Source organism: Aspergillus melleus (assembly GCF_016097325.1).
Source record: "Aspergillus melleus strain CBS 546.65 chromosome Unknown contig7, whole genome shotgun sequence".
NCBI classification, from domain to species: Eukaryota; Fungi; Ascomycota; class Eurotiomycetes; order Eurotiales; family Aspergillaceae; genus Aspergillus; species Aspergillus melleus.
The window spans coordinates 2,003,384-2,016,087 of NW_025763376.1; the positions used below are offsets into that span (position 1 = coordinate 2,003,384).

The 12,704-nt window shown below is 48.1% G+C and overlaps 7 protein-coding genes across 7 annotated transcripts; 4 read left to right on the top strand and 3 right to left on the bottom strand.

Moving 5' to 3' along the window:
- Positions 1–1,512: 1,512 nt before the first annotated feature.
- On the bottom strand, positions 1,513–2,589 carry LDX57_011622 (uncharacterized protein). Its single transcript, XM_046093366.1, has one exon. It carries the CDS (start codon positions 2,551–2,553, stop codon positions 1,534–1,536), a length of 1,020 nt encoding a protein of 339 aa, XP_045949344.1. The 5' UTR covers positions 2,554–2,589; the 3' UTR covers positions 1,513–1,533.
- Positions 2,590–4,271: 1,682 nt separating this feature from the next.
- On the bottom strand, positions 4,272–5,593 carry LDX57_011623 (terpene synthase family protein; the record flags this gene model as incomplete). The annotated part of the gene is made up of 4 exons (XM_046093367.1): positions 4,272–4,818; positions 4,901–5,001; positions 5,194–5,219; positions 5,305–5,593. 4 exons carry the CDS (start codon positions 5,591–5,593, stop codon positions 4,272–4,274), a joined length of 963 nt encoding a protein of 320 aa, XP_045949345.1.
- A 681-nt stretch (positions 5,594–6,274) lies between these two features.
- On the top strand, positions 6,275–6,724 carry ERG20_3 (Farnesyl pyrophosphate synthetase; the record flags this gene model as incomplete). Its single annotated transcript, XM_046093368.1, has 1 exon — positions 6,275–6,724. The coding sequence occupies one exon, from the start codon at positions 6,275–6,277 to the stop codon at positions 6,722–6,724; it is 450 nt and encodes a 149-aa protein (XP_045949346.1).
- Positions 6,725–6,787: 63 nt separating this feature from the next.
- LDX57_011625 (uncharacterized protein) lies at positions 6,788–7,129 on the top strand (the record flags this gene model as incomplete). The annotated part of the gene is made up of 1 exon (XM_046093369.1): positions 6,788–7,129. The coding sequence occupies one exon, from the start codon at positions 6,788–6,790 to the stop codon at positions 7,127–7,129; it is 342 nt and encodes a 113-aa protein (XP_045949347.1).
- A 474-nt stretch (positions 7,130–7,603) lies between these two features.
- Positions 7,604–8,404, top strand: LDX57_011626 (uncharacterized protein; the record flags this gene model as incomplete). Its single annotated transcript, XM_046093370.1, has 2 exons — positions 7,604–7,639; positions 7,694–8,404. 2 exons carry the CDS (start codon positions 7,604–7,606, stop codon positions 8,402–8,404), a joined length of 747 nt encoding a protein of 248 aa, XP_045949348.1.
- A 259-nt stretch (positions 8,405–8,663) lies between these two features.
- Positions 8,664–9,957, bottom strand: LDX57_011627 (aromatic alcohol reductase; the record flags this gene model as incomplete). The annotated part of the gene is made up of 3 exons (XM_046093371.1): positions 8,664–9,397; positions 9,456–9,869; positions 9,922–9,957. The coding sequence occupies 3 exons, from the start codon at positions 9,955–9,957 to the stop codon at positions 8,939–8,941; spliced, it is 909 nt and encodes a 302-aa protein (XP_045949349.1). The 3' UTR covers positions 8,664–8,938.
- Positions 9,958–11,520: 1,563 nt separating this feature from the next.
- LDX57_011628 (transcription factor domain-containing protein) lies at positions 11,521–12,585 on the top strand (the record flags this gene model as incomplete). The annotated part of the gene is made up of 1 exon (XM_046093372.1): positions 11,521–12,585. One exon carries the CDS (start codon positions 11,521–11,523, stop codon positions 12,583–12,585), a length of 1,065 nt encoding a protein of 354 aa, XP_045949350.1.
- Between the last annotated feature and the right edge of the window lie 119 nt (positions 12,586–12,704).

Genomic DNA, 12,704 nt, shown 5'->3' on the forward strand with positions numbered 1-12,704 from the left:
TCCCAGTAGTTATATTGATTGTCATCCGCGTTCTGGATAAGCTCTGACAGGAAGTGAATCCTTCTGTCGCTGATATGAGGAAGCCTGCGTGTTTTGGACAAGGCGTCACGATATGTATTAGTTCTCGCTACCTCTTTTGTTTAGTGGGTAGCCCAGCGCATCCTTTCGCGCCGAGCATGAAAGCACGCACAGATTAACTACGCCTTTTACCCTAGGCTCCTTACTTAGACGCAAAGCATCTTGCTGCAGTCGTTCAACGTGTCGCTTGGCCTTTATGCGCCGGACTCCACGCCAGAAGGATGTTCTGAAGAAGACTTTCGGCAAGAAAAGCAGTGTCGAAATTGTCAGGAGTAAGACTGCAAGTATTGAGTAGCCAGAAGAAAGCGGCATGATCATCGCTGCGAAGCATCAACCGACCGCTTTATGATAAAGCCCTTATTGTTGTATCGAAAACACGTGGCATAAGTGATAAACAGCTTTAAAGTTATGATAAAAAATTGTTTCCGAAACACATTGGCAGAACTTCAAGAGCATTTTAGGTAGCTGAATATGGAAAGCCGCTACATAGATATGATGTGTAGAACAAGTCTCATTTGCCTCACCTGCGTTTTGGGCATTATTGCAGACTAGGCTACAGCGGGCTATTGAGTCCAACAATAAAAATATTTCTAACATGCATTGTGCCAATAGTATTCCAATACTAAGCTGAACTCGATACATTATTAATCTTTTATAATAAGTTTCTAAATTTAACATTACCACTCATTCTGTCTTCTACACACACGCAATCTTTATCTACTCCGTTCAACTTAAATGTTACCTGCTTATGTTGTTCGGGCCATTTCTTCGAGGAAGATAATTCTAAACTAAATTAATAGCAGTAGCCAGCTAATTAGGGTGGCAATCTGCGTATGCACGAATTAAAGTGGGAAGATTAGGCGAAACAAGTACGGAGTAGAGGTTTCTGGGTGAGGGAAGCAGCAAAACAAAAATCAATAAAGTTCTTTCGATACATCATGTCCACTTGAACCCCCAAATTCGAAATCTGACATATCTAGACATTTATGTCCTGAACAACAATTCAATTCCATCAAATTTCGAAGCCTTGCGGCAGGATACAGCGAAATAGAAATAATAGTCGGCAGGTCATATTGCCTCGAGTCCTGTCAGTAAACTACTGATATTTGGCTTCTACAACATCGCAACCTAACAGTTTAACATTGGTCTAGGCTATCGTGGTCCCATGAAGCGATGGCAGCTTCGTATGAATTCAGCTGCTTCCTTAGCGGCTCATGTGCATACGTGTCTCTAATCAGCACGACCCCTCCGTAGTAAGCCTCCAGCCTTACTTGCAATAATCAATCAAGACTCGTGGTTTGTTCTGATAATGGGAAATAAGAAACTAAATGAACCAATCGGTCACTTCCGTTATGAACTGTCATTTTATTTCAAGATATATATATCCTCGCAGATTTCAGGCACTATTTTCCGAGAATGACAACTACTGTATGTAGCGGCAATCCTTCTCCCAGATTACAACGTGACCCCTTCAGGACGAGTGCCCTGATCGTTCCAACCAGACTGGGCATTGATGTTTTCCGGTATGGAATTTATCATGCCCAACCGAAGTGCCCAGTCTGCCCTGCCCGAATCTTTTATCAGAGCCTCGGCAAGATCCAGTCGCCGGCGAAATTTCCGCCGCGGACCCTGAACAGTAACGATATGACCGTGCATTTGGAACTTCCGCGTAGAAACATTGACGAGCGCTAAGAGACCTGCACTGCCAAACAACAGAAGCATTAGAAGGACTTTGCCAAATGGCTTCGCATTGCTGGCCAGGGCGGCATTGATGTACGCCAGCAAGGTAGCGAAGCCGGAGGCGGTGCTCTCAAACCAAGTCATATCGCGTAACCATTGACCAGAAGTGACAGCCTTCAAGTCGTTCACAGCCCCAATCATCCTAATCCAACGGTCCTGGCTGAGCAAGACTAGGAGGTCACCATCGCCGTCCTCTCGCGCACCTCTCCACCCACGACTCCCTCTGGCCCGAACGAGAAGGAAGTTGATCAGGCGGTTGATAATCAATAGAATAATCACTGACAGACCCCACCAGTCTCGGCTGTAGACAAGCAGAGAGAGGACACTCAAAGTACTTCCGACTGCGAAGAAGTAGGCTACAATTCCGACCGGCGTGGCGGTATCAACGGCGAATAGAACGTCCAGCCAGCGGTTTTTCCCTGCCGTATCTGGGATTGCATTGACCGAGAGAGTCGTTAATTCTCCAGTGCGACCGACGTTTTTGAGGAAGTAAATAGTCGCGGGGTTCTCAACGCGAAAGACATAGCCGGTAGTCATAGCGGCGGCTGCAGGGTATTCACCATCGTTGACCCCGGCCGCCTTCTGCTGGCAGTGCAATCCAGGCGATAGTACAAAGATATCTAGGAATGCGGCGCTACCCGTCAATGCTGTTCGTTGCGCAACGACCGAGATATCAGCCAGGGAAACGACCCCAGCCAGGTCAAGCGAGAAGGACCAGGGGGCTGGAGAATCCATGGAGATTCAGACGTTGCTCAACTGTGTGAAGTGAGGAGCCGAATGTGTGGAAGTGTAGCAAGAAAAGCAATGAGGAGCGCAAAGTAATATGGGTATTTTGGGCACCGCTGACTTACAGTGAAGGGCAGCCAGGAGTTTCATAAGTCTTGGCCACACCAAGCCCCATTTTGTCAAAACACGACGTGGGCCAATGAAGATGATTTGAATAACGCCCTGCATAGGTAGTCACCCGCGTCACTGATTGTGATCCATTCTGGTGTTTTACCATCTCACTCAAGTAGCTACTCGTCCTGCATGAACGCATGCTACGTAGCCATACTGGCCATCTAAGTGGGTTGGTTAGGGCGTCTTCTTCCTTTGATAAATATATGCCTCCGCAATCAGCACGTCGTCCTCTTCGAGATGCACAACATTTTCCGCCGTTTCTTGTATACATATATCCTGATGGGTAATACTGTAGCCAGGCAATCTAGTGCTCAGTTCTCTTGCCATAGTCTTGACGGTTCTCATGAACAGGTTTCCCAATTATCGGGCCTCGCTGGTTGACCACTTAATATTCATCACACCTTCTGATCCTTCTCATTAGAAAGCGCCCAGAAACAGTAGCACCCCAGCTTGGTTCACATCACTACATCTCCAGTTTAACACCATATAGGATATCTTGGCGTCCAGTCACTCTCTGAACTGCTTTCTGTAAGTACAACTTGGCCTGTGATGGACTGGGAACGAGCTGTAAGACCTTACCGCGCCTCGCAAAGCCGAGCAACAACTTGGAGGCTTTTGATTACTCCGAACAAATCAAGCGATTGAGGACCCAGGTACCGGACCGTGTAGCACTAATATACCTGTTCACGATTACAATTTGTTACTTCTTTTACTGCGCCCTTTTTCCGTCGTCGATCATAGGGTTTCGAAAGCTTGTTCAGTAGAGAACCTCGTAACATACTTCAGTACAAAATAATAATAATAATAACAACAATATAAAAAAAAACAGAAGAAAAGAAAACAAATCTCAGAAAGCGAAAGACCGTAGCTGACGAGAGACAAGGTCCCATGTGATTTCAAAGCAAGAGGATCGATATTATTGTTGAACTAGGCGACGAGTAAGACAAAGATGGAAGGGGTGTTGCGAAGGCATCTATCTTATCGGCAGTAGATTGATGGCTTGTCTGTTGTTGGTCCAAATTCTGAGAGTAATTGCTTGAGACTCGTGTGATTTCTCAAATCTGCATACCACATGGCATCTCTTCCTTCAGCGTCAGTCATTCATATCCGCAGTAGCAGTCGACTCCAGAAGTAGGGATGCAATGTCCATGTCTCCATTTAAAGCCGCGATCACTAACGGGGTGCAGCCGTCATTGTCGCTAATATTCGGATCGGCGGAGAAACCAAGCAATAGTTGAACTGCAGCCTTGTAGCGACGAGTTGTAGCTTCAATTGTATGATCTGAAAAACAAAACAACAAAAACATACAACAGCCGGGATTCGCTGGTGGTCACCCACCCAACTACTAACCGGCCGGCGTGTGGCTTAAGTACGGCTGAGCGGACGGGAAGCCCTGTTCTCCACACCCTGTGGTCGTATGTGCTGGTTCAGACAATTGCCTGTTATATATACCTTGTTTTCTTGCATGCAGTAACCGATGTGACCTTTCATACTATCCTAGCCATCCACAAAAATCTTGGATGATTCTTTCTGCTAATTCCAGCAGACGCCGCTTAAGATGAAGAATCCCCGAATCCTCCCAAGGAATCTCCTAAGTGATCCGTCGAAACTGCAGAAGCCGACCCAGCGTCATCGTCAGAGAACCGAACGCCGGCTTCTAATCTATCTTTGTAGTATGACCGATAAAGGTTCCCCTCACCGTCGAAACCAAGATACCGTGGACAGGAGATGCTCCAGAGCATCGTCCCGGCTGTGAGAGCTTCTAGTGCATCAAGCCAACAAACAACAGACGGGGAACAGCTCCCCAAGGTGTCCCGCAAGCCGCGATACTCATTCTCTAGTTCTATCGCCTTCTTCGCTGTGGCCTGTAGAGCCGCTTTCGCCGAAATTGCTTCCGAGTTCATGTAGACATATACTCCGTTCAGGCAGGCAACTTGTCCGTTGGACCGGGTGAAGGCTTCATACTCCTTCTCCCAGGAATAGTAGTCATTGTAGAGACTTAACGCAGCGCAGAGAGTGGAGTGAATAGGGGCGAGCGTGGCATCCTCCTCGCTAGTCAATTCGATTTGTGTTGCGAACTGCACCAGAGCTGTGACGAACCTGGCCGTCGTTACCGTCAGCATACCACGGATATCGAGTGGGAGGGGAGGTGGACGAGGTTGTCTGGGGGGGTGAGTTTTACTTCCAACCGAAATCTTCAGATCGATCCCTCATATACTCGGAGATGGTCTCGTACTGGGTGTTATGGCGCGTTTGGATCCTAGCATCGGCAACCTTCCAGTTCTGCCATTGATGAAGTAAGGCTCTGCCAAACTTGAGGTTGCAAGCCTGCACTTGTTCAGCTATTTTAGGTAGGACTCTGGCCCCGCGTGCGAGGAAGTGTTTGGCGGTTGGAAGCTAAGCGCATAATTGCATTTTCAAGCCCCTGTTATCATGGCGTGGCTTACAAGGCTCGCCTATCTAGGGCTGACTTACCTCTGTTGGATCCAAGTTCCCAAGATCTACTCCAGTAGGGCCATGTTAGTTCAAAATTTGATAAATATACCGGCGAGAAAAGAGGCAGGTCACGATCCGGAAATAACTGACCGTCCTGTAGGAGGCTGACCTCCACGAGGTAGGATAATAGAGGCATGCGATCCGGCTTGCAAAACGAAAATGCGAGCGCGGGCAGGCAGCCTACGGTCAAGTGAAGAGATTTAATGACCTCGCCTTGATGCTCTGCCCCCAGAAGGTCGAGTTGGGCCTGAATACAAGCATCATCGCAGGTTTTGGGATCCTTGTATATTCGTGGTTTAAATTGAGACAGAAACTGCTCGTCCCTTTTATAAAGAATAGGATCAACGGCAAGAGTGGTCTCTACGGGGAAGGGCTCCATAGTAGTTCAAATATAGGAATGTAGGACCTGTTAATATGATCAATGTGTCCGCCTCGGATAGAATGATATCCTGGAAATACCCGCGGAAAGCAGTTCAGGTCGCCTGCAATCTTGGAGCAAGCGAGGAAGAGGAGGAGAGAGTCTTTGCGAAACCTCAACTCTGTTACGATAAGAACGCGGGGGTCGGAGAAATGCCGCTGCAGGCAGGGCCAACTCAGTCCACCGTAGACGGACAAGATCTACCCGATCCACTGGCAATCGGAGATAGAGGTCTTACTGGTTGTACTATGACACTAGTCCAGTGTGATGAGTTGCGACAAAGTTAATATCTCATCAAGACGGGGTTTGACCGGAACCTCCCCATAATACCGTTCCCTTAACACATCTCGTGCCTTTGTCTCTGGTATCGTACCTTCCTCAAATCTGTACCCATCGCTTGAAAGACGAATTCCCCTTCCTACCCGTCATGGCCTCCGCGACCAGCAAGGCCGAATTCAACGATGCTGTTCACACAGTTCTGCAGTCCGTTTTAACTGAGACCAAGGCACACAGAGTCCCGGATGTGACAATTGAGCGTTTGAAAAAGGTAGGAGCAGAGAAACGCATCCCTCCACTTGAACATCCTGTTACTGCACAGTTATTGATTACTTTTTCTCTGGTGCCTGGAGTATAACACGGGGAATGAACGAGTGTTCCAAAGCCGTCTTGTCCCCGACACGGGAGGGCTGGGTCATCGAAGTTTGGAAGGGGTATATCTATATTGTGGATGATATCATCGACGGGTCCGAGATTCGGCGCGGACGGCCCTGCTGGCATCTCCTACTGCCAGGCACTGGGCTGCAAGCCCTGAACGACAGCTGCATCCTCAAGTCGCTCGTCCACCTGGTTCTCAGGCGGTTCTTCCACAACAAATCGGCCTACCCACGGCTGAGTGATGTCATGCAGGAGATTACCTATCTTACCGAGCTGGGCCAGAATATGGACATCATGATGTCTCAGCAGAAGATCCGGCGCTCTGGACGCGGGCCGAGTACGAATGCATGGCCACCCTCAAGTGCGGCTATGCTGCCTACTATCAGCCCGTGGCTTACGCGCTTCATTACTTGGATCTGGCGACGCCGCATAATGTGAAGCAACTCAAACACATTCTGCTCCCTTTGGGAGTTCAATCAGATTATCAATGACTATCTGGATATGTTCGGCGAAGTTGCGCAGACCGGGAAGACGGGGACAGACATCGAGGAGAATAAGTGTTCCCGGGTTATTATCCGGGCGCTGGAAATATGCGATGAGAAACAGCGGCTGTATCTTCGAAAGCACTACGGCCAGTGTGGAAAGAACGAGGCAGATATGATTTGGGTCATTTTTCGCTCCCTCCCCTTGATTGAAGCATTCGGTCCGGAGCACAAACAGAGGGCAGATGAGATCCAGACGACGATTCATGAGTTGAATGAAAGCGAGGGTCTACGCCAACCCATCTTCCAAAATTTGCTCGATTACTTTTGTGGACTCTACCAGCCAGAGAGACCTGTTTAAGTTCCACGGAACACCCATGGGACTGACTTACAAACCAAGTCATCCTGAATAGCTAGCTTATATTGACATAATTGACCCATTCTACGGTACTAGATAAGCTATACTGCTGTATAGAACCCCGTTCCCATTCATGATAGCTCATCTCGAAGACCGGTGTTTATCGATGAAAACTATCTTCTAATCTACTCACAGTGCCGAGAGTCGATGCGTAGTAGTTTTTTATCAAAATAAGAAGCACACTCTAACGTGTGAATGGTTGTATAGAGCGCTACTGTGCGAGCAAAAGACAATACGACTTATTAAATCACGTCTTAATGTAGAATCAACATGCTGCCCTACGATGATCAATATACCCTGTTCCTTCCACCCCCTTGCATCTGACAGGTCACATGGCTACTGGGCTTACTACTACCCCACTGTCTAGGCTCTTCCTCTTGTCCTTTGCTTCTCCGTACCCTTTATCGCCACCTAATTATGGCTCATTCCATCTCACCCCCGCAATCCTTCCAGGTATGATGTTCTCTGCGTGTTGGCATGAGTACTGGATCAAACTGAATCTATTAGGCTATCGAACTACATGGTCATGAGATCGTTGCAACCGAGATTGAGCTGTTAGATCAACATCGACCAGTGTATCGCGCTAGACTCGAACCAGACTTATATCGACATACGATCCCGAGTACAGTCACCTCCGTTATTATTAAACAGCAGAAAGATGAATGGGAAGAAGAGTTCGAAGATGAGGAGAAGGCTTACAACAGATTGAAGAAGCTTCAAGGGGAAGTGATTCCATATTTTTATGGCCGTGGCTGCTTCAATGGGCAACCTGCACTTATACTATCGGATATCGATGGAATTACATTGAATGATCTGGCTCACAGCAACTACGACGTCCCCGAGGCATCGTTAAAAGCTCATCTGGAGGAGGTTTTCGATGCTCTTTCGACACATGGTGCTTTGTATCGAGACCAGAAACCGGATAACTTTTTTTTGTGTGGTGATTGTGACATCGGCTTTAGCAAAGCGATGGTGGTTGACCTCGAGCAGGTTGAGTTTCCTGGTCAACTTCGCCCTTGGCAATATTCTATCAACAAGGACGGAGCGAGAGCTTTGATGGAAGAGTTCAAATACAAGCGTGACCCCCAGCGCGAATCAACTCCACTTGACCTCTGGACTTCTGGACATCAGGACGGCAACCCACTCAGAGAATTAGAAGGTTTTGCGTCCGGGGTCAATCAACAAGGGATTGGAAGACCTGAACCTATTACGGCGTAAGGGCAATATATCACTGTGTAAATTTACAAGACATCTTTTCTTTTTCTCTGCTATGCTGAGGAAAACGCTAAAAAGTCAATTGATTGGGTGTGGTGATTGACGACATACCTGTGTTCTGTTTGTATTTTTGTACTAGCCCATCTTCCCCCTATATATCTACTAGGTGAATTTTCTCGCTGATGTATGGCTCCTAGGAAATCTAAGCAATGTGCCTTCTTATATCAGCCGCTGCTCATAGCTGAGTTTTAATTATATCATCCTCGTTCTAACATCTCCATGCCTTTGCTTAAATTCGTCCGGTCTAACATTATGAACATGCGGCAACGATGGAGCTTGGAAATTCTTTATTGAGACTTATCCCGCGGACAAGGAATGCCATTTCTTGTGTCGTCTATTAAGCTGACAGAAATTGTTATTCTTCAAGAGTGGTTGTATGTGGGTACATACTTGAACGTAGCCAGCAGCACACCAAACCCTACTTATCTGGTCAGCTCTATTCTTGAGTTCTTAGTTGGTCACAACATCTTTAATCGTCTAGCCTGAGCTCTTCACAACACGATTCACGGTGTCCTTGACACTCTCCAGCTCCAATCCTAACACATCGTTCCCAAGTCTCTCATCCCTTATATAATTTGCATTCAAACCAGGGATATTACCGAAAGAGATAGCTCGGACCAGGTTGAACGCGCCGCTGAAATCACCAGCTCCAAGCTTTTGCATTCCGTCATTAACCTGCTCGTCAGTCGTAGTCTTTGTGACGTCCCATTTAGCAGCCGTGGCCTCCTCCAAAGCGGCGAGAAGTTCCTTGTGGCTGGTCTCAACTGACGCAATAAATAGGTACTGATCCTTAGTCGCTTCGGGGCGTTGGAGGGTAGATACCACGGCCTGTGCGAGCTGCTTCTCATTGCTAAGGGTGAATTTCTTGTTTCCCCCGTTCCAGATCGTGGCTTTGCGGTTAGAGATATCAAATCCCAGGAAGCCGTTCTCGAGGCCCTAAAGCCGAAGTATCAGATATACTTTCTCTGATCCAGGGATAACTTTGAATACATACCCAATCGAACAGAAGCGACGGAACGATACCGGTCCAGCTGAGTCCCTCAGACTCTTTGGTCTTTAGATACTTGAGAACCTCTGTCTTTTGGCCAAACAGAGGCAACAGCCTCACAACGTTCTCGTTCTGGTTGCTGGCGGAGAACTCGGACGGGATGAAGCGCTTGACTCCGGCACGAAGAGCTGCATCAACAAGCTTCTTCTGCTCAGCGAAGCCCGTAGCTCCGACCGTGGAAATTACGGCATCCTTGCCCTTGAAGGCCGCTTCGAGATCAGATTCCGAGAAGTCGGTTTTGCGGACGGTGACACCGGGAGGGAAGGTAGCTTCGCTTTCTTTGCGGGTGATGGCAGTGATAGAGAACAGGGAGTACTCGATCAGGCCGTTGAGAATTATCTTTCCAATGCTGCCACTAGCCTGTATGTAGTTAGCATATGAGCCTTTTAAAAGTAGGTTGTTGTTCACGTACACCGACGATGGCAATGTACTTGTAACCGGTAGACATCTTGATATATGGTCTGAATTAGAAGTATCGATCCTTTCAATTGATTGGACAATAAATTGACAGTCAGATGTGATACTTTTCTTCGTGCTCAAAAGAACACAATCGAGAAGAACTCGGCTTTATTTATGTCTTGTTGTCTCTCTCGCACGGCCTGCTCGAAGCTGTATACTTCCCAAGTTCAGCCTCTCCACTAATGCTTAGCTAGTGGCCCCCAACAGACAAGAATCCACTAAGTTGCTTATTAGAAATACGGACCTTCCCTCCGCTCTCCGCTCCAGCCAATTGCCGTTCCAACTTGCACCTCCAACAGACTATATTTGTGGAGCTTTTCTGGCTCGACTCATCCCCCATTATTATCCCTCGCCCGTCCCGACCCTACTCCGTACTTACCCTATCAACGCATCACCCATCACACCGAGAAACCAACAACCTTCTCATTCTCGCTCTAAATCAACCGATACAATTAATAATAAATGCCTCGCAGAGTCATCTCATCGGGCCGATCGTGCCTCGAATGCCGCCGACGGAAGATCAAGTGCGATAGATCATTCCCGTGCGCTTATTGCGTCAAAGTCCATGTGCCATGCTCCTATCCACCGCGGAGAGCGGAGCGGACGCGATCGCCCAGTCCGAGGCCAGAAATACATGGAGCCGACCTTGAAGGACGCGTCGAGAGGATTGAGAATGCCCTAGACAGTTTGACACGGGATTTCTCGCAGATTAAGGACCTACTGCTGGCAAATGTCGGTCATTCCTCGAATTTGTCCGGCAGCAATGGCGAGAGAAATGATCACTCCAATGTCCCCCACGAAGATGATACTGCATGTCCTTCTAAGGACTTGCTTCAAGAGGTCTGCAGCCTGTGAATATTTGATGGGAATGAAGTATGCTAATTCTGAGGTAGAACCCTGAGCATGATGATATGCAATGCAATGATTCTAGGGGTCTAGAGTCGCCTACGCGCTGTGACCCGGAATATATCGCCGGGGAAGACATCCAACTGCGCTCGTTGTTTAAGTCTGAACCGGTACCCAATCTGCAGCATTTACACCCATCCCCAGTGACCGTATCATTCCTATGGCAGAAGCACTTGGAGAACGTGGATCCACTATTAAAGATATTCCATGCTCCCACGGTGCAGAAACAAGTCATGAATTTTGTCAGAGGACGCAAAAGCCACGACTTCCCAGCCGAGTGCTTGATGTTTGCGATATACTACTCTACTATTTTGGCGATGGATGCAGCAGAGTGTCAGGCAGAGCTCGGAGAAGACAAAGAAGAGTTGCTGAATAGGTACTTGCACTGTTTTCTGAGTCCAGTAGAGTGACAAGGACTAATTTTCGAAGATATCGGACGGGTGTTGAGAATGCCCTTCTGGAAGCAGATCTTGTCAACTCCTTAGATTTATCTGTTTTGCAGGCTTTCCTTATTTACCTTGTGGGTGCTGAGGATCCGAGTTTTCGCGAACAATTCTAACAGGATCATTAGGTATGTGGCAGACGGGACAAAGATGGGTCTAACGTGCGCAAATTGATGGGTCTTGTCATCGGGATAGCTGTAAAGATGAACCTTCACTATGACGGAGAGAGTCAACGTATCGAACCATTCGAAGTCGAAATGCGACGTCGTCTTTGGTGGCACATATGCATCCTTGACGTTCGAGCTGCGGAAAGCGACGGGTCGACACCCTACATTATGGAATCTCAATTCGATACCAAACTACCGACGAATGTCAGCGACGCCAATCTCAACCCAGATATGGGTAGGGCTCCTCAACCGCAAGTTGGCAAGACGGAGATGTTGTTCAGTCTGATCCGATTTGAAGTCAGCTATTTTGGTCGTCAAATCATCTTCCCTGATCGATTTTGTCGCGACAATGAATATCATTTACGGTCGCCGTTGGAAAAATGCACATTAATCGACAAATTCAGAGCGTGCATCGAAGAGCGATACCTAGCTCATTGCGATAGTAGGATTCCTTTTTATTTCATCACGATTGCCTCGACTCGACTTATCCTTGTGCGCTTCAAGCTCACTGTTGCAAAACCTCGCCCTGGGCTAGCCCAGAAAGACACAGCGCTGCCAGGTAACTTTCGAGGCATCTGCATAGACGTGTTGCAACATGCGCGCGCTTTGCGACGGTATGAACATGGAAAGCAGTGGCTCTGGTTGTTCCAGACATACGTCGAGTGGGAAGCGCTCGCCTGCCTCTTACTCGATCTCTGTCTAACACTATCCGATGCTCCGGACCGGTTTGTATGGGATGTTGTAGAAGATATATACAATCACTGGAAACAGCATGAAGAGGTGAACCGGTGGAGACGGTGGAGAAACATCGAGGAGCTTTACACACAGGCATTGACTATGCGAGACAGCCCCAAGAGTATCATGCCAAGCCCGGTCTCGAATGATCAAGACACGGCAGCCCCTGATATCGAATCTTCTCAACACCTCTCTCGTATGTGGGAACTGGCTAACGCTGCGGCTGTCACTACTGGGGTTGATGGCCCATCGGTGCCGGTGACCGGTAACGAGGCGGCAGAAATGCCGACATCTGGTACTGCGTGCGAATGGAGTGTTGGGTTGTTTGGACAATATTTTGAGATGATGGATGGTCCGCTCACATAGTTCAGGCGTGGGAGTCCTCAACCGCTTAGAGAGGGTTACTAGTTACGGAGTGCTCTGCGCGCGCATACTGGGGGAGCAATTGGCGGGACCCACCACTAGCTGCGCCCTGTTAACTCAGT